Raw genomic sequence first — 21,423 nt, forward strand, 5'->3', positions numbered from 1 at the left:
AAATAAAAGTGCTTGGTAGCAGGAAAAACCTCTTTGGAGCTCTGTTTATTTCTTCTCCAGAAAAGGGGCCTCCTCCATGTTGCTTGGGCGCAGCCCTGAGGCTCTCTTGGCTTCCAGTGATATGAAGCTTCAAGTACTAAAATAAAAGGGGTTTGCAAAGTATAAGGAAAGCAGTTTGTTTGTTTTTTAATGACCAAAGAGGCATTTGCTAATGAAAGGATGGAGATCTACTGCAGAGCAAAAGTGAAAATATATATTTTTTTGCTGCTTATGAAGAATTTCATCAATGAAAGTAGACGTACTTATGTGTGCTTGTAATTGGTCTTTCTTTGTTGCGGAAACACAAAATGCCAACCACCCCCATAACCACTTTTTCCAGAGAGTAAACATTGCTGAGGGTGTCCAAGTTGCAACTATTCTAGAATAAGTACCAAACGATCCATGGGAATGAGAAGCTCTTTTTCATTATTTAAGCAGGCTTACATTGAAGTTTATTATCATATGTCCAAATACAATGCAGGACAGGCTGTTGTGAACATAGGAATATAATATATAGTTGCAGCAAGTAGAGAAGAGCCATCTGTGAGACCAAAAGCATCTTGGGTTGGGATGCAGTGATCCCAAGTATGAGTGCAGAGGGGTTGCCCATCACGCCCTGGTCCAGTCACATAATACAGTAAAAATGGCAAAGTGGCTCTTCATTATTTTTATACACTAGGAAAATATGTGCTTGAGTCAAGATGAATCTATCTTTGCCTAGGGCATTAACTGTTAAGAGGCACAGAGGAGGCAATGAAACTGGATTATAATAACTCATACTGCATGTGTAATGTAATTAAAATTACTGTACTAATAACGTTTTTAAAAGGTTGTCCCCGTACATCTTCCAAAAACGGACTGATTTTTCAGGGGCAACAACTTGGCTAACCTGGGTAAATACTGACTCTAGTCATGTATGTTTCTCCTGAACCAGACATACCAAATGTTTATGGCTTTTTTGGTTTCCTCCTTTGTAGGTCCCGACATCTTGTCCTCCACTGCGGCTCCTGTCATCGTAATTCCTCCACGCAATACCAGTGTGGTCGCTGGGAGTAATGAAGCCATCCTGGAATGTGTGGCCAATGGCAGGTAATGTAACAGCCAGGACAGAATGAGAACTCATTTTAAGGAACATGTCAACCCTGAAATAGGAGGGAAGACATCTGTTTAATTCAAAGTGGTAATACGCAGAATTGGTTTCCCCCCCCCCAAGAAGTGTGGAATCTAAACCTAGTGAGTTGAATTGTATTCCTAGTTGCCGCTTCCCTGTGAATTCAGAGGCATTCTTGATCATAATTAGTGCCATCTTCGAAACTGAGTTATAATGAAACTCCCTTCCATACAGCTGAGTCCCGAGAGTAGTGTTTATTTTCACAGTGATGTGCATTATTCCCTGAACTGCAGAAAGGAATTGGGAAGTTAAAATAATAATAATTTTGTCAGTATTATTTATACAGAAGATTAAAGTTGTGCAACTTGTCTTGGTGGACAGGTGTCTACAATGTTAGACATCCTTGCAATTAATCACAGCACTGATAAATATGTTAATTTATGTGCTATCCTTATTCATTAAAGATACTACTTATCCCCTTCATCCCAAGGAAGTCTTTGGATATGGAAAGGGAAGCCACAATAGCTGTTCTGCTCTTCAAGTACCTCAATAATGTTAAATGAGTACTGGGGATTTGATGCTTTCTTACCAGTGAATTGAATTTTTTACAATGTGTACAAGGGTGGCAGAAGATCCCTCGCGAGAGATAAAGATCCGAAATGTCCCAAGAGCCAATTGATTGCTTCTTCCTGCAAAAGCGGAGGCATTCTTGATAATAGTTAGAGCCACCTCCAAAATTGAGCTATAATGAAAGTGCCTCCCATGCAGCTGTGTCCCTTGAGTAGTGTTTATTTTTAGCATCCTTTGCTTAGGCAAAGCAAATCATTAGCACTTAAAAGTTCCATTGCTGTAACAATTAGCCATGCTTGTTTGATGGCACTCGAGCTGTTCTTCCCCTCCTCTGATGCATGCTTCTGCCTACGACCTCGGAGCGGCGTCTAGATTTATTTCTAAGTGTCCCTTGCTCAATGTGCCTGCAAACCTGGAAGAGTTAGGTGAGTCATATGTTCAGTGTGTTATTACTGCAGATAACATAATTCACAGTAATAATTGGTGTGACTTTTACCCTCACAGGCCTACTGAAAAATTAAGCGTAGCCTGGAAGAGGAACGGGATCAAAATAACCAGTGGAGTTAGCAGTTTTGGGAGACGTCTTGCTATTGCCAACCCAACCTCTGCTGACATTGGAATGTACGTCTGTGAAGCACACTTGAGAGGCATCGCTGCCGCTGAGCCGGAGAGAGCAAAGGCTTTTCTGTCTATCCTAGGTAATGCTCCTTTTTCATAACACAAGCCTTGAACTGAAGTACAATAGGAAATAGAAATGGTTATTTTAATATTTCACTGACCTTACAGCTGAACTTCTCCTTGGCAAATGGAACAAAAGGGGTGAAGTAGGGTTATCTTCAAAATTAATTCTTCATTGTGAATACAAATTCATCAAGGATATTCTTTCCCTTAACAGCAATGTTATATGGAAAACATTGTGAATCTTAAACTGTGATCATGAAACTGGAAGAAACATAGTATATTAAATAGTTATCAGGCAGCTTACATGTCTTGGTTTCCAGCTGGATGAAGCCCTGTCTAATTGCCAGCTTATTCCTGGCAGAGCACTTAAGAAAGTTGCTCTGTATTACTTTCTACTTGTGAACGCTTATAGAGAAATTTGAAGTTCTGGAGAAGAAATGGTCGTGGTCACAAAGTATCCCCAAGCTACCTTGCAGTCTAGCCACAAGGCCCTCAATTTAACTGGCCATTTCTTAATCCTTCAGGTCTCTATGTGACCTCAACGCTTAAACAGCACCCCCTTCTGAAACTCTTGCTTTTAACTGCATGCTGGCTGTTGAAAGAAGAAACTTCCTGCCCTCCAGGCATTATTGCAAGGGAGAAACAAATTTCATGCACTTGCCTCTAAGTCCCCCCCCCCAGTCCCACCTCCACTACTTCCCCAGAATGCCCACTTTTAGGGACTTATATAAGATATGTGGGACCTGCATAAGATCCACTGGTCTCAGATCAGCTGGACATGTGTGTGTGTATTCTCTGAGCATTTGTCCATGTGATCTACCACCTGCACCCTAAAGAAGTTTGGTCCAAGATTTGCTGTTTGGCCATGGTGTCTGCTGTATTGATAGACCACCTATAAGGATTTGGGTCATATCTACCAGCTAGTTGGCCGCTGAAACTGAATGTGTTAGCAAACAGAGCAGACCTGGCACACATTTCTAATTTGTGCTTCCCAACCTGTAAGGTTGCTCAGTTGACAGCTCTTGTGGGTCAGCTGAGAAAGGAGGTGTTGCACAGTCTCTAATGGCAGAGTATTGCACTTTTTATACAACTGGGAATTTTAATCAGCTTGTACTTTTGAACTCTAACAATAATTTGTGGTTTTATTGACCATTCTTCTTAAGGTTGCCACAGTAGTTTTATTTTGTTATTTTAATATTTATTTGAATGAATGAATGAACAAAGGTAACAATCCTATGGCAAGATCCATGAGAATGAGCAGGGTTAGGATCCAGCAGATCTCCACTTAAACCAGGAAGTTTGCAGTGCAGCTGGACTATACCAGCATAAATCCCCATCCTTGACTCAGTTGGAGATATACCAAGGTATCTTCTCCATCCCAGCTCACCTGGGAGCCAGTGGATCTTGGTAGGACCAGAGAGGATGAGACTTAGCCTGGATCCTAAACCTGTTCAGCTCAGTCCTGTGACCTGGCAACCTGGTATAAGTTAATCTGGCAAGAAAGGTGGTGTACTCACAATGTTTTAAAGGCTTATTTTCCCTCCGTCAGGCTTAGGCCAGCTCAGCCAGCCGTGGTCCTGCTCCAGAATGCAGAATGGGTCTGGCATACTTTGCTCCATCTTAACTTGATTTAGCACCAGTATAGGATTGCGCCATTAAGATGGATGAAGGAGACATGGGAAGAGAAGTAATGGCTGTCAAAGTGTGCAAGCCACCTCTGCTGCCTCTGAGCAGCTCTGCTGTCAGTTAGTGGCCTTCCCAGCTTCCTTCTTGACACATGATGTGCGCCCTCAATGTACATATGGTGAATTCATACTTTGTTTTATGTATTTGTTCTAAATGTAGCAGATGGCTTTTATTAACTTCAGGCACTTTGGAGCATTTTATGCAAGTCAAGAAGTGCTTCTCATTTTTCCCCTTTGCAAAGTTGTGTTACACTTTTATTCCTTGTCCTCTTTTTATTTTAGAATGCTTTTTGTGTGAACTTTGATTCTAAGGTTCTTCTTTTGTTTTATTCCTGCAGATTATTATCTCCCAGCTTCTTTTCCCTTTTTAAAAGACCAAAAGCCCATTTCAATTATTTATGATTCTGATTTAAGCCCTTTTTTATCCCCACCATTTTATTGTGACTAATTTAATTTTGCTGCTGTCCTGTCAGATCCTGCTTCCTGCACTATTTCAACCCCTGATTCTCCAAGTGAAGATGGTGCTTAAGTAGCTAGAACAGAAAAACCAAGCGCTAGGGGAAAGATTTTGAGTGTTGCAATGACAACTTTGATTAGAGTTGTCTGCATACTCTTATTTGGGATGTTTTATTTCTCATATCAGTTTTTATAGGGGCACTGGTGAATGAAGTCATGAAAAGAGCTTGCAGAATGAAGAAGCAGATGAAAAGAAATCAGTAACAAATTGGTTATCAGTTAATTTTATTGCACTTTTCATGCGGCAAGCCACTCTCGTTTGGTTTGTTTACTCCCAGTGTCAGCTGCATTGGGGGATTTATGTATTTGTGGAACATTAGGAGGGGTGTCTAACAGGAAGCTAAAACAACCCAGTAGTGGAATAATTCATGAAAAAAGCTGGCGTTCCAAAATGGAAGAGTGCCATCTCTTAATTAGTCAGGGCACAGCACCAAGGGGAAGGTGCAGGCGAGAATCAAATATGATAAAGAGCTCCTATAAAAGGGATCATTCTCTCTCTCTTTTTTATAAAATATTTATTGAAATTTTACAAACACATAAATTTACAAAATACAAAAAGAAAAAAAAACCATACAAAAATAAAAAAAAATAAAAAATAGAAATAAAAATACAAAGTACAAAAAACAAATAGATACAAAAAAATTAAAAACAAACCCATTTTTTGTAACTTTAAACTCATTAGCTTGTTTCCTTGACTTCCTCACACCTCCCCTTTTTGTATTCCCATTTAAATAATCAAATCAGCAAATCCTTACCCTCTTTCGTTTATATCTTAACATATTATAGCTCTATATTTTCATCCATTATCAACTCATTTTTGCATATTCTCATTAACTTTGTTGCTAGTGCCTCTTATTTTCAATCCAACATCATTTTTAACATTCATTAATTTTACAGTGTTTCTGAAGATAGTCTTTAAATTTCTTCCAATCTTCTTCCACCAACTCTTCTCCCAGGTCTCGGATTCTGCCAGTCATTTCCGCTAATTCCATATAGTCCATCCCCTTCATCTGCCACTCTTCCAGGGTGGGTAAATCTTGTGTCTTCCAATACTTTGCAATGAGTATTCTTGCTGCTGTTGTTGCATACATGAAGAAAGTTCTATCCTTCTTTGGCACCAATTGGCCGACTATGCCCAGGAGAAAGGCCTCTGGTTTCTTCAGGAAGGTATATTTAAATACCTTTTTCATTTCATTATAGATCATCTCCCAGAAAGCCTTAATCTTTGGGCACGTCCACCAAAGGTGAAAGAATGTACCTTCATTTTCTTTACATTTCCAACATTTGTTATCGGGCAAATGATATATTTTTGCAAGCTTGACTGGTGTCATGTACCACCTGTATATCATTTTCATAATATTCTCTCTTAAGGCATTACATGCCGTAAATTTCATACCGGTGGTCCACAACTGTTCCCAGTCCGCAAACATAATGTTATGACCAATATCTTGTGCCCATTTAATCATTGCAGATTTAACCGTTTCATCCTGCGTATTCCATTTCAACAGCAAGTTATACATTCTTGAAAGTATCTTAGTTTTGGGATCTAACAATTCTGTTTCCAATTTTGATTTTTCCACCTGGAAGCCAAGTTCTAAGATCCAATAAGTATTTCGGAATATCCTTGAATATCTCCACTCTTGAATCGTTTATTTCCAAGGTCTTCTGGAAGTGCAGACTCAGTATTTTATCTCTCTCTTCTTTCATTCGGAGGGTAACCAAACAGTCTCTCACCCTGTTCTTTCTCCCTCCTCTTCCAAGTCTAAAAGCACTTACTATCTTGAAATCCTGCTTAGCATCCAATTTCCAAAATTCTGCAAATTCCTGCGTAAGAAAGTCACTCAAACTGTCTTTTTCCAATTCAGGGACCGCCCTGATCCTCAGATTAGTCTGTTTTTCCTTAAGTTCGATCATAGACAGAAGCGATCGGTGGTCCTTTAGCTCTTTGCATATAGTTGGAATCTTTTCCTCTACAGCCAGCACTTTTTCCTTTGCTTCCTCAACTGCATTTTGGTTCGAAGCGGATTCTTGCAACAGTCTTTCAATAGCTTCTGTATTTGAGTTCACCTTCTGCCCCAAATTGTTGATGCTAGTAGTATTTTGGTCGATTTTAGTAGTCGCTTCAGTAACTTGGTTACTTAATTTTTCCAAGGTTTCAAAAATTTTATTTAATACTGAAGTGAATCCCTCTTCAGTAGCCATTCCTTTAGACCCAACTTGTGCAGGATCTTTTCCTTGTGCAGGATCTTTTCCTTGTGATGCAGAAGGGGCAGATACAGATGCAGAGGCAGATACGGATGCTCTGCGCTGCTGCGTTACACTAGTCTGCTGCTGTCTAACCTTTCCCGATCTTGTTGTCTTTTCCTGAAGCAAGTCTGCCATGCCACTTTATCTAGGGATCTGAAAGTCAAGGTCAATCCCACGGCCAAAACTTGTTTTGCTACGGAAGTTTCCCAGGCCAGTCAAGAGTGGAAAATCCCCTGGCTAGTTGCAACAATTTCAAAGTTCCTCTAGGGGGACACAGTAACGATCAATGGTATTGCAATAGAGTCTCTTTTCCGATTTTCCAAAGTCCCCCTTCTACAAAAGCAAAAAGCAACAGTTCCAAGTCCAAAGTAACCCTCAGAGTAAAAGTGTCTCACTTGCAGAGTTAACTGTCACAAAGTTACATTGTCCATAAATAGTGCGATTCTCAGTACAGCAGTTTTATTAATCTGGCAGTCCGTTCCCAAGGGTTAAGTGGTGGTCTTTTACTCCTTTTTCCTCCACTTTTTTTGCAGGCAAAATATATTTTCTCCTCTTCCCTCCCCCCTCCTGCAATTCAGGGAGGGAAATCTTTTAATTTGACGTTAGGATTTAAGTCCTTTTAAACCCAGCTCTCCAGCGTTAGCTTGATCAGTCTTTGCTTTGATCTATATACAGAAAGGAAGGCGGACTTCCTGTTTGCACCTTCCCATTTCGGTGCCAAATTAATCCTCTTTTTCTTAAATTCCCCGGTCTTTGAACTTGACCTACTCACGGGTAGTTGTTTGTTAGCCGAATTGTCCCAGGGAAAAGGTCAGCGCTCACCGGCAATGGCTGTGCGGCTTCGCTCCACGGAAGAAGCAGTCGGCTCTCAGCACCGTGTCTATCTCCTCGTTTTGCTCCGGGACCCCTTGCGGGGTTCCCTTGCAGTTAGGGGGGGGGGCGCTGAAGGTGCCCGCTGAGTCCCACGAACACAGGCTTCTCCCGCCTGTAGTTTTCTAAAGGGTCCCCGCGTCGCCGTCGCGGCTAGACCCGATTTCCGTGGAGCTATTCCCTCACAGCTGGAGGGAATCCGCCATTACCGATGGCGCTGCCTCCGGAAGTCCCCTAAAAGGGATCATTCTCTCTGAGCTTTCTTGAAGGTGTTTCTTCTGAAGCCTACATTATTAAATTCTGTTTTAGCAGCACTTAAGGACTCTATTATGCTTGTCCATTTCTGCACATAAAATATTTGTAGGGTACACAAGTAGATAACACCATGCATGTCTTGGCATAAAGAAAACAAAAGGTTTCCTGAGCCTGCTTAGACAAGCACTCCAGAACTGACCGGAAAGTTCATTTGGAGCAGAAATTCTGTCTACCAGGCTTCACATCAGAATACATTACGGAAATAGTTATCATAAAATAATCTCAGTACTTAAAACTTGGCAGAGGTAATGATAATAATAATAAGATCCTAGGCGACGACACTGATGTCATTCAGACAGCAGCTCTCAGTCTCATTGCTCTCTCGACAAACCTGGCAACCTTCTCTGTTGTCGAGCTGCTCTAGTCAGCTAGGAGTGAGAACAACTTGGCTTCACAAGAGCGGCCCGGGATGGCAGATAGTAGCGGCATGGTGGTCTCGTCCCTGAGATCTTTACACAGGGAGCAGGACAAGAGAATGTGTGACAGTCTCCACGTAACCAGCTCCACAGGGGCAGAGCCAGTTCTCGAATGAAATTTTTTGATATCTACGTTCAAGAACAGCTGATGGTAACATATTTAGTCTGGCCAGTGTAAAGGCCCACCTAAGTTTTGGAGTGGTTAGGGTAGACAAATAAGGTGCCCGAAAATCAAAGTGGGAGGGGGGCAGATAAGCGTACCAAGCACTAAATTTCTTAATATAGGCCAGATTATTCTGTTGCTCAATATCCTTCATGCGCTGGTCAATAACAGTTTTTGCCTTGGGTAGACCCATTTTCAGGAGATGCTGTGCTTGGAGGCCACATGTAAGTAGTTTTTGATGCACTACTTTGGACCACCAACTTCTATGAGCATCTCGTGCTACTAGAGGTAGCAGTCCAGATGGGTTTAAGTTTAAGCGAAGCCAATAGTTGAATGTTCTTAACCATGTCCGGGTTTCGACGGAGAGGAGGCCAGTCTCCAGCCATAGGGCCGCATTTGGTGCGCATGGTGGAACGGCTAGAATCTGTCTTAGAAATTTAGACTGGACCGTTTCAAGTGTGCGGCAATGGTTTCCCGTCCAGATTTGGGCCCCATAGAGTAATTGCGCCAAGGGTTTTGCTTGAAAGACCTCCAGAGCTGCTGGGATATGTCTGCCCCCCTTGGTAAAGTAAAAGCGAGACAGTATTTTGGCGCTTTGAGATGCTTTTTCCCTAGCATATTTATGATGGGCCCCTGTTGACTGGAAGACTACTCCGAGGTATTTGAAAATTTTGACCTGTTCTATTGGCTGATTGTCCATCTCCCATCTGTGATATCTGTGTCTCCTAGCGAAGACCATGACTTTGGTTTTTTGGTGATTAACCACCAGTTGATCTCTCCAGCAGTAGGCTGAGAATTCTCTTAGTAGCCTTTTGAGGCCTACTTTAGTTCGTGATAAGAGAACCGCGTCGTCCGCATAGAGGAGCGCTGAAATTGATTTTTCGGCCAATTTGGGGGCATGAAACTCCGGGGATATTAGGTATTTGACCATGTCATTTATATATAAGTTGAATAGGGCCGGGGCTAAAATACAGCCCTGCTTGACTCCTTAGGTGGCTGGTACAGGGCCACCAGGCTTCACAAAATGGGACCCTGGAAAGGGAGAGTTGGCTTCTGGAGAGATAAAAATCTGAACAGGGATAAGAAATTGGAATGAAATGCAGTGTTTTCCAGAGGGGTACTTAATGAAGATATTTTTGTTTTGTGGCTTAAGTAGGTTAAACACAAATGGATTGTACACTAACAAGAGCAATGGAAATATGAAATAATTCATTCAGGAATCTGTAAAGCAGGCGTGGGAAACATTTTCCCCAACAGATTTTGCCGAACTATAATTCCCACAGCTGTGGCAAGCTTAGCCAATGGCTAGCATCCCCCTGCCCCTGTTGCTATAGAGTGATCCTACAGCGCGTTGAAGGCCAAGTGCTTGTAGCCTTTTGAATTGAAGTTTTAAGGACTTCCGGGTTGGCGCCATCGCCGAATGGCGGACTCCCTCCGAGCTCCGGAGGGAGTCTGCTCGGCAGGGGCTGGGTTCTACCGCACCGGCGATGCGGGGACCCTTAGAAACCACGGCCACGGAGGCCGTGGACATGGAGACTCGGCTTGCACCGTTAGCGCCCTCCCGACTCGTGAAGGAGCCTTTTTAAAGGCTACGGATCGGGTGCCGGGGAGAAGCGTGGTGCCTTGAGTTCTCTGCTTCCCCTGCTGAGCGAAGCCGCATGCCATTCGGCGGAGAGCGCTGACTTCTTCCATTGAAAATTCGGACTTTTCAACAACAACCCGTGAGTAAATTTGGAAATCGGGTTCAAAAGGAGGAAAAAAAAATTTTTTTTTCGAATTGGATACGAGCGGGGGGGATCCAAAAAGGAAGTCAGTCCCCTCCCTATTGTAAACTTTCCAAAACAAGGACGGGGAAACCAAGACCCAAAAAGGCTTGCATTGCTGATAAAAATCCAAAATTTCACGATGGGGAACTACAAGAACTGTGCTGGAGGAGGAACTGGAGAAGGGAAACGCAACCCCCCCCCCTGGGAACCGGGGTGACTGAAGAGAGAGCCTGGTGAAAGGAGTCGGAGATCTTGACAGCTGTCAAAATAGCTGTCAAAGTCGAAAAGCGGAGTGGATTTTATTATGAGAACTTGGCTGGTTAAATTTGATACAATTTGCTACAACTTGTTAAAATTTGGATACAAAATGGCGAATATGGATAACAAATTGACTTTTGGATTAGAGGAAACAAAGATACAACAATCCCCCTTGAGGAGTTTCGGGACATTACAAGGATTGGGAAAGTGGAAAAACACCAATGGAACTTTACAGGACTGGTTATCTTCTGGGAAAGCTGCAAAACGGAAATAACATCTCGTCTTCAGGGTGTTTTCTTTTTTGTTTTTTTAAAGGAGACAATAGATTTTTCTATTGAAGAAAGGAAGGGACTGAACGTAAGGTTTTGCCCCTGAATAACAACCATCCCTGCAGACTTACCAAACTTTCGAACTACAACGTTTTAGCAGCGGAACAAAGGGAAATCAGACTACAACCTGGAAAGAACAATGGAGGGAGTTCTATTACAGTTTTATTAAAGACTGAAGTTAAAGTTTTGAAAAATAATGATAATAATAATAATTTTGATTTTCAAAAAAATTTTTTTAATTTTAAAAAAGAAAAAGCCAGCAAGGAGTTGGGGAAAAGTTGTGATTTATGGTCTTAAGAATTCCAGGCAGACACCAGGGGTTGATGGTCAGGGGGAAATTAAACCGGGGACAGGGGGGGGAGAACTAAAACTCCAAAGGCTTGCCAACTTGGTTATTTTTTGCTGAATTGGTCTATTATTCATTATATTTTTTTTATTCTCTACCTTTTCTGTTTCTATTATCTGGGGTGCTTCTTTTATTAAAAAATGGAAATTGTGGAATGACATGGGGTGGGTCTTGGGGAAAGAACACTGGGTTTTTTTTTTCTTTTTTTTACTGTAAAACAAATTAAGTTTCAATTTGAATGGGGAACTTGTTTGGCCAACAATATGAAAGGGGAATATGGTAGGGGTGGGGGAAGGGGGGAGTCCCGTAAAGTGATATTTTTTGTATTTTTGAAAAATTTTAATAAATATTATTTAAAAAAAAAAATGAATTGAAGTTTTAAAACAGGCAAAGACAAAATACAGATGAATGTGATGTTACAGGGAAGGGGCAATGTGGGATTTGGAAAAAGGAAATAATAGTTCTGGAAATATAGCGTAAAAGCTGAGTAGGCAAGTTTTAGATCAAATAAACAGAACAGGTTGGATATAATTTTGGTTGCTGATATATTATGAATAAATAGGACAGGTTGGGTATGATTCTGCTGGTTATGTATTACCAAGAAAGGTTGTGATATCCTCATTCCTGGGCTTTTTATAAGCAAGCGAAAGAGCAAAACATAAAGTGGGATGATTCAGCCATACTGTAATTACAAAATTGTGGGCAGCAAAATGAGGCGGACAGTATATTGGGATTAAATAAGCCAAAGCTTTTTTTATTTATTAAACTTTTAAAACTTCCAGCAATATAAAAACTTAGCACCAGTGAATGTGGAGAACTGATGGATACCTGTTTCCATGCCCTGGGGAACAGACTTGGCTTTCTGGCCACAGCTGCCTCAGGTGCTCATAGGTCAATTCTGTGCCAGACCCTCTCGGCAAGCCTGCCCTGCCCTCTGTAGGAATCTACTCCAGCTGCCCAGGTGCTGCTATTGGATGCCACCATTGCCCTTCCTGTAGGAGTTCTGCAGCCATCTCTTTGTACCCTATATTCACATTTTAGGGTCTCTGCCCACTGCCCCCTCTCTCTAAAGAACTTGTCCTCTGGCATAGGTCAACCTGCAAAGCTGAGACAATTGTTGTTGTTTAGTCGTTTAGTTGTGTCCGACTCTTTGTGACCCCATGGACCAGAGCACGCCAGGCACTCCTGTCTTCCACTGCCTCCCGCAGTTTGGTCAAACTCATGCTGGTAGCTTCGAGAACACTGTCCAACCATCTTGTCCTCCGTCGTCCCCTTCTCCTTGGGCCCTCCATCTTTCCCAACATCAGGGTCTTTTCCAGGGAGTCTTCTCTTCTCATGAGGTGGCCAAAGTATTGGAGCCTCAGCTTCACGATCTGTCCTTCCAGTGAGCACCCAGGGCTGATTTCCTTCAGAATGGAGAGGTTTGATCTTCTTGCAGTCCATGGGACTCCCAAGAGTCTCCTCCAGCACCATAATTCAAAAGCATCAATTCTTCGGCGATCAGCCTTCTTGATGGTCCAGCTCTCACTTCGATACATCACTACTGGGAAAACCATGGCTTTAACTATACGGACCCTTGTTGGCAAGGTGATGTCTCTACTTTTTAAGATGCTATCTTGAGACAATTAGAAATCATTAAATCAATCAGTCAAATCATTCTACCCAGTTGACCCAGAATGCAGCATCCTAGGGAAAGTGGGAAATGTGCCAATCCAATGCTAATCAGATTAGATGTACAGGGTGTGTGTGTGTGTGGGTGTGTGTGTGTGTGTGTGTGTGTGAATCATTGCTCTTCCTCAAAGGGGAGGAGGGTGGGTGGGTTGTGCTGCTTGAACAAGTGAAGGTGGGAAAGAGGCACACATACTGTATCTCCTGCTCTCATTGCTCACAGTCTTGTGGTGGCTGGTCATGTTGCATGTTGTTGCAAGACATCATCTAAGCTCTCACACATGCTTCTTAGTAGCCCAGAAGGTTGTCACACAGCACCACAAACTGCCCCTGGAAGCAAAAAGGCCTCATTCTGATGTAAAGGACAGACAATATGCCCTTCAGCCCAGTATACCTGAAGGAGCGTCTCCACCCCCATCGTTCTGCCCGGACACTGAGGTCCAGCTCCGAGGGCATTCTGGCAACTCCTAACCTGGATTTTGCAATGCAGACAGTGCTCATATGCTAAATGCCCTTGACTTGAGGGGCCTTAAATCGCACCCCTTTCATTTCAATAGAAAACTAAGGTCCCACTCCGTCACATGAATGCATTTCAGTGCCCTGGTATTCTATCAGTCAGAAATTCCTGCAAAATGCTTCCAATCTGAATATTGTAGTGAGTTGTATCCATGATGTATCAAGAAATAAAATGATCCCCATCATGCTTCTAACACATAGCGCAATTTCCCTACTAGTGTCGCAAGGCTTTCTTTGATTTCTTCATACAGTTCTAGCAAAGATAAACTAAGGTGGTTCCAAACTCTGGTTTTATTAGCTGCAGTTGTTATAAATTTTTTAAAGGGTAGTGTGTTCCTGAGCTAGCACAACAGCAGTTTTGGGGAAGATTTGCTGCAGATTAGATAAGAACATATTTGTTCTGCTACTAGTCATCCAAAGATTAAGTATTGCCATTGCACTCATTTGGAAATGGGACTAATACTTTTAAAAAAAACAAAAAACTACCAATGTTTTCCTCGTGTTCTTGGAGGTCCTTTAATATAACAGCTCCAAATAGTTATTTTTATACTGCCGTTTCAGTAAGAGTTTATGAAATCTTGCCACTACATAAAATGAACAATTGTGCTTTAAAGCAGAAGCTGTGGCTGAAAATAAAACTGGACAAAGGGGAAAAGAAAAAAAGCAATGATACAAAGATGTCAGGATAGTCAGGTGGGACAAAGCAGTGTGAGGCCACAACCCCTTGGACGTTGACAAGGTGGAGCAGAGGCAAAAGGCACAGTGAGAAGACTCCAATCCTATCTCTATACAAAGCCCTCAAACATTCCATTCTTATTAAAGGATGCCTGACCTCTCTTCATACTTAATAACATTTTATCAATATACTCCTTTAACCGAGCAAGGCAGGCTGCAATCCTAGCCCCGGTAAACGTATGTTCCATAGGACTTACTTCTGTGCTGTTGGTTGAAATTTCTATCCAGAACAAAAGGCTAGAGGGCAGAAACAAGAAAGCAAGACAAGAAGGGCAGAAGCGAGGAAGCAAGACAAGGAGAGAGACAATAGGCAATGCAAGGAATGCAGTCCAATCAAAGATTTGACCCACAATAGGCTATTTCTGCCTTTGGACCTTGGCTTCAAGTTTGTTTTCTCCAGCAGGTCTGATGAAGCAGTTGAGTTGTGGGCTGTCTTTAAATTTGGAGTTGATGACACCAGGCTTCTGAGATCTGAGAGAGGTCTTTGACATTTTCTCTGCAGCAGAAAGATGCTGTCCTGTGACAGTTGCCAATTCACAGTGAGGAATGAATCAACCCTCCTCCCCAGGAGTCATTGTGGGCTACTGCTGCTGCTGGTGAAATGTCTTAGCTCCAGGTGCTTCCTCTGTGGTGACTAGGATTCATGTTTTGTAGCTGGGGGAAAATGTGTGTTTGTGTGTGTTTGTGTGTGTATAATATCTCCCTTTGGGAACAAATTGAGTCATAAGGTGCAAGCAAAGGAGCAGCCGTACGCATGCTTTGATGGAGTCTGTGTTAGATCTAAGCAAGATCTAACACAGGCAGCATTTACATTAAGGCAAACAGGATGTGTGTGCGTGCGCAAATATAAAGGATCATAGATCAACACATTTGCTGGATGCAGGTATTGGCTGCAGTTTTGGAGTGAGCAAATCTGGTTTATATATAGAAAGGTGCATTTTGAGGGACAGAGAAATGTAATGAATGGCAGCTATTCCCTTTTACAAATTGTTTGCCAATAAATGAACTTGCAGAAGATGAGTCTGAGTGCAGTTTTCCTCATTAGCTGTGCAGGAGCACCATTTTGTCACAGAATCTGTACAATGGTTTCCTATCTCTGTGCACGTTGCTTGATTGTGAAATGTGTTTGGGATGTTTTCTGGAAGCTGAGTGAAAATGGATACCAATCAAATTATTCAAGAAGTTCAAAATTATTTGCCTACTATGTATGGGATGTTAAAGAAAATCTTTGGCAGCTCCCCATAAGTTTCAAAGGATGCTGCTTCCTATACATATTAAGCTTCTGCAAATATTAGAGCTATTTATTTGACACAATTGTTTCTTTTTCTTTGGATCTTCCTTCTTGACCCCTTAATTCACAGTCCTAAGCACCACTGAATCTGATGGAACATTCTTCTGAGCAAACATGCTTAAGAAAAACTGATCTGCTTTCCCACATTAGATTATTTTAGGATTCTGTTCCAAAGTAGATCACAAGTATAGCAGGAACCCATCAATACACAATCCCATTCTATAAGCCTAGCTATATAGCAAACACAACTTTATAACAATAGATTCAGTAGGATTCTGCCCCCCCCAGTTATTAATATAAATAAGTCTAATGTCAAAAATTCAACAATGGAACATCAACTGTACTAATAATAAATTAAAACGATTTCCAGAGAGCAGCTTAAAACCAATTGAATGTGAATAAAGGCAAACTCTAGGAAAATAATAAAATTGCCATTCACAAAAAGCTGTTATCAATCTCAGCTTTCCACTTAATAAGTAATGTGGAAAAGTTTCAAAAATTACCCACCCATATTGGCAGACAGGCAGTCTTCACTCCTGGCTCTCACCTGACCTTTCTCCACCTTTCACCTGGGAAAGAACAATATTTAATGCCCTCTCACCCACCCCCAAGCCATAAAGGGAGAGGCACAAATGGTTTTATGTCCAACCCATTTTATTTTCACCTGCCTCAGCCCTATCAAAAGTCTGTTCCATGACGTTTCCACATTAATCTGAGGATTTTAATTTTTTATGAAAACCAGCATTTTATACATATGTATGAATGTGAATGTCCCTTTCCCCTCAAATTATAATTTTAAAGTGGATTTCGATACATTTTCTGAGGTAATGACTGTGTCGCAACATTTGGAGATGTGTGAAATCTGACCGAGAGTGACTTCTAAGCCACACACTAGCGTGGGAAGTTTGGATCAGGTCAGTGGAAGTCAAAATTTGCAAAAAAATAGCATCCCTCAGGCATCCCTAGGGGATCTTCACATGGCATCCACTTTGCATACTGAGAAACAGCAACAGCTTTTTTTTAGTGGGAGCCAGACATACACTTTGTGTTGCCAATGACCTCATGCTCAGGGATGGCCAACTGGGGTCTTACAGGTTGACTCCAGCTCCCAAAGCAAGATTATTTGGCCCCTCATGGCCCTAGCAAATTTTAATCTAATAAACCTTTTCTGCTCCTAACCTTCCAGTAATTAAATGTAAATTGTTTGGCCTGATCCCATAAAATGGCTACTATCATCCTGATAGTTTCTGGACCATTTCACCGTCAACATTGCAGGGCATTGCAATTTCACAACACGGCTGATGTGCCGACGCTACACCCTCCTCCTTTGATCTGGATGCTCAAATTCGCCTATTGTGTAATTTCACCGTCATTATTTCATGCCCTTCAAATATGCAGTATGTTCAGATAGGATTGGAATGGCCTTTTGGAACAGTGAATGGCCTAGTTAAAACATCATCGGGGATCATTTCAGTGTGAAATAGATGCCTCCGGGGGGAGGTAATGGGTTATGGTGGCACCTTACTCCATCTTAGGTCACCCATTTGGACTTAGGCTTCGGTGATTAATAACAGACAATCACCACCAACTAACAGCTGTTCCTCTGTTAGTTATGGCAAACGACACAATGATCCCAGTCCCTGTAGATATGCAAACATATTTGGAAAAACTCTGATCACTCCATCTGGCACTCCAGCCGGAAAAGGCTAGTTAGAAAAACACTGCTTTGCTTCAGAAGGGAGGCTGAAGCTGCTCTAATGCACTTTTGTTTCTTTCTTACCTCTCACTCTGACACACTTTGTGCTGGGAAGCTGCAATGCCCTTTGTGGATTACAGTACCCCATAGATTCCTGAAATAATTGTTTTAAGTCTACTGGGGTGGGGACAAGGATCCCAATATGGGCTGCAAGGCAATTTCTCCCAAACTGTGTTCTCCTGCCCCACGTGGGGCAGGAGGGATGCAACTCCACAGGAACAATCAGGAGCATCAAGTGAGCTCCCCATTGTTTCTTTGCAGGGGAGCGACGGTGGGTGGGCTGCACTAGGATGTTTCCCTTTAGGGAACTAAGGGAGCTCAGTCAGTGTCAAGCAGCTGATTGATGCCAAAGCAAGCCATTTTGGAAGAAGACTTTTGCACCAATAAGTTGCTTGATAGTATGCCTTCAAAGTGGTTTGCTGAGAGCCCCAGTTTGTGTTCCAATCCAAACTGCACCTGCAAATGGAATTTGAAGGGGCTCACTGTGACCACCACTCAGGTCATTGGTGGTCGCAGTAAGCCTGTTTGAACTTGACACCAGATGTTCTAATGATGTGATTGGCATGTGAATAGTCACACCCAACTGTCAAAGTTGGTCTGCTGGCCAACTCTAGCTCTCTTCTGGAATTCCTGGAAGTCCTGGGCACCAATTCTTCTGAATACCAGTTACTGGGCAACAAGAGGGGAGTGTTATGCTCACACCCTCCCTGTAGGCTTCCCAAAGGAATTTGCTTGGCCATTGAGGGTAAGGAGATGTGGGACTAATAGAGAGGACTTTTTTAATCTGACCCAGCAGGGCTCTTCTGACTTCACATCAAAAGCATGTGCTTTGGCGGAAATTGAAGGATATTGCAGAGTGATTCAATGCTCAAGGGAGCAGGTTTAGCCAATAGACATCTGATGACAGCTGCCACTTCAGCTGCATGGATTGATTCTGGCTGGTTTGTTATCCTAGAACCAGTCCTGTTGAACATCAGTATGCTGCTGTAAATAGACCTGTTTTCCCTGTGCAGATTCTGTAAATGGATCCTGGATATTTTTGAAGTTAGGTGCCACAAATCCCTTAATGTTTCTCACTTGGTAGCCTGTCACACATGCAGTAGTGGATTATTCCTTTCTGTCATTTCATCCTTGTTTCTGAAGGAGAACCAATGCAGCAGCAGCAGCTGCTTCTGCACGTAGTCCATTCACCTGCCACCTTGAGTGCAAGAGAAATCAAACACCCAGGAATATATCCAGTTACAGATAGGTAGCCGTGTTGGTCTGCCATAGTCAAAACAAAAAAATTTTTTTCCTTCCAGTAGCACCTTAAAGACCAACTAAGTTAGTTCTTGGTATTTCGTGTGCATGCACACTTCTTCAGATACCAAGAATATAACCCAGGAATATATGTCTTTATACGTGATTAATTAGTGTTTCTTTTCAAATATTATTTGGTATTTTCCAGCAGCTCAGGACCTACAGTCCTGTGAAACAGAGTTTGAACAACGATTTTTCACAGAAAAACATCACCCTCAACTTCAGTGTTGGGGACCCCAAAGTGATGCTCGCATTTGCCTTACAGTAGTAGCACATTGCTTTATGACAGTGGAGAAACAACAAAATACTGATGATTACACTATCCACAAGTTGGCTTTGGGACTTTCATTTTCTGGAATGCTTTGAGTACATAAAAAAAGTTCCAGCACTTTACAGAGAATGTGTCCTTGTGTTTTATTCCTTTTGCTAATTTCGGGTTTTCTGTCAATTTTTCTCCACGAGAGCTATTTCCCACACTCTCTTGTACCAAGTTGTTGCGGCTGTTCCCTTAAGGTCCTTCCAAAACTTGGTGATGACCATACATGCTGCTGCTATGAGCATTCAATTGGATTAATTAGTGCTTTGTGGTTTTAATGTGATTGCATTTTCTTGATATCTTTGTTGGCCACCCAAAGTTCCACCAGGAAGAAGAGTAGGATAAAAATTCAGTAACAAATATAAATGAAGAGCAGTTTGATCCTCCAGGACCATACCTGAGTGACAGGGTGGGCTGCAGACCTGTTGCTGTCCTTGTGGCAGGGATGCAACTCTACCTGCAAGGAGTGGAGCAAATCTCACAGTAGCCCAGGACTTCTCAAGAGGATGGTGCTGTTTGCAGACCTATATATGGCAGATATGGGTGGAAGGCTCAGACAGAGGTAGCTCAGGCCTTCATGCCTTTGCTGGAGCCAAGGCTGAACAGAAAAAGGAACTGGGTCCTTGTTAAGACAAAGGAAAACAGAATATATGTGGGTTGATGGGGAGAAGACAGAAGCCATGTTTAAGCTTCCCTGGTGTGACAGGAGTAATCTCGGGCTGCTGCAATGCCCTTCTCACATTCCTCTTGCCATTCCATCTGTAGTTTAGTGTACTAAGTGTTTCGCAACCCAGCCAAAACCCACAGGTAACTTCCAGCTCTTGGCATGCTGACATTTCTCTTATCCACCTTATATTGGAACTTGCTAGCTGTGTATCCTTCTAGTGCCCATGTATCCATTTAGCCCCCATGTGTCCCTTGCGCTTTTCAAATACGTGAACAGTCAACTCAGCTGCTTACAGCTCTGTGCTCCTTGTGCCTTGGTACTTTTCTAGATAAGGCATAAAACCTCAGCATTAAGGATCAAGCACGCTCTGTCCACCACAATTTCCCAATAATGTATAGCTTTAAAGTTGTTTTTTTTCAAATAAATATGTCACTTCATGCACTTATATATTGTTTGTGTTAATAACCGTCACTTAGCTGCAAAAGATCAATAATGTCCTTACATTGATATTATTAAAAAACAATAAATCATGCAAACAGCTCTGCTTATTGCTTTCACTCTGAAGGCTTAATTTTTCTAGGAAATTCTGCCTCCTGATGTCTCTCTCGAGAAGAAAATGGAAAACCCATACTGAGATATATTTTTAATAAAAAAATATTAGCAAGTTGCATGTAAAAGTCCACGGGCAGCAGGATCACAAGAGGACAGAAAGTGTTGGGGTTGTTGAGTGTATACACTATGGAAGCTCAGTCACACAGTTCATCTGAGCACAGAAAACATCCATTTAACAGAGTTGTCTTTACTAGGCCAACACAAACACACACCGCTATACATCACATACTATTTAGCAGTACAGTGGTACCTCAGTTTAAGAACAGCCCTGTTTATGAACTATTCGGTATACGAACTCTGCAGAACCGGAAGTAGTGTTCCGGTTAGCGAATTTTAACTTGGTCTACGAACGGAAGCTGAACGGTGGAAGGGCTCTGGTGGCAGGAGACCTCATTAGGGAAAGCACGTCTCGGTTTAAGAATAGCTTTGGTTTAAGAACAGACTTCCGGAATGGATTAAGATCGTAAACCGAGATAACACTGTATTACAAGTAGTTTTCTCTCTCTGAGCCCAGATAAGGTTTTTTTGCTTCAAAGTCCTTGCTGTTAAACACCACAGCCGAGTCCTAAGTTGAGTTGCTTGCAAAGGGTTCTCTGAGTTCTGAAGTCTGGCAATTTTCCAATTTCTTCCTCAGATGATCTCTTCAAAAAGTCTTCACTCAATTCCACAGTTCCGACAGCTAGCCTTCAACAGTTCCTGCAATCTCTTACCACAACCCACAAAGTATGCTATAACCTGAGCCCTTTAATACACTGAGTTACTTGCTAAATATGCCCATTGACACAGATAAGAGAGTCACAAGATGCCTGCAGGTGCATTGTGGCAGGTGAAGTTGTCTGGTTTTGCTGCTACAGGTGCACCATGGCATTTCTTCTCTCTCCATTCCTCCCAATGGTCATTCTTCCTCCAGTCACTGGTGTGGATACATGACCTGTCTGTCTCTCTCCAGGCTCTGTGATCATTTGCAAGGGATTCACATATGGCAGGGTTAATGTCACCAGCCTTCATATCATGTTTGCAAACATCTTTATAACACAGAGTTGGTCTGCCAATTGGCCTGGTGCTGGAAGCCAGCTCCCTGTAGAGCACGTCCTTGGGGATCCTGCCATTTTCCATTCTGTGGACATGACCAAACCAGCATAGACGTTGCTGAGACGGGAGTGTGAACATGCTGGGAGAGTGTGGGCTTGGGAGAGTACATCTTTGTTTGAGGATCTGTCCTGGCATGTGATGCCCAAAATCTTCCTGACC

The 21,423-nt window shown here is 42.3% G+C and overlaps 1 protein-coding gene across 8 annotated transcripts in view; it reads left to right on the forward strand.

Annotated features, from left to right (window-relative positions):
• SDK1 (sidekick cell adhesion molecule 1) overlaps positions 1-21,423 on the forward strand; it is a 575,941-nt gene that overhangs the window by 326,970 nt on the left and 227,548 nt on the right. For all 8 annotated transcript variants that reach the window (XM_083585530.1, XM_083585534.1, XM_083585535.1 and 5 more), the window contains 2 exons: positions 1,017-1,128; positions 2,225-2,418. In XM_083585530.1, coding sequence (XP_083441656.1) covers positions 1,017-1,128; positions 2,225-2,418 — 306 coding nt within the window. The remainder of the gene's footprint in view (positions 1-1,016; positions 1,129-2,224; positions 2,419-21,423) is intronic.

The sequence above is a fragment of the Podarcis filfolensis genome (assembly GCF_964270895.1).
Source record: "Podarcis filfolensis genome assembly, chromosome: 14".
Classification (NCBI taxonomy): Eukaryota; Metazoa; Chordata; class Lepidosauria; order Squamata; family Lacertidae; genus Podarcis; species Podarcis filfolensis.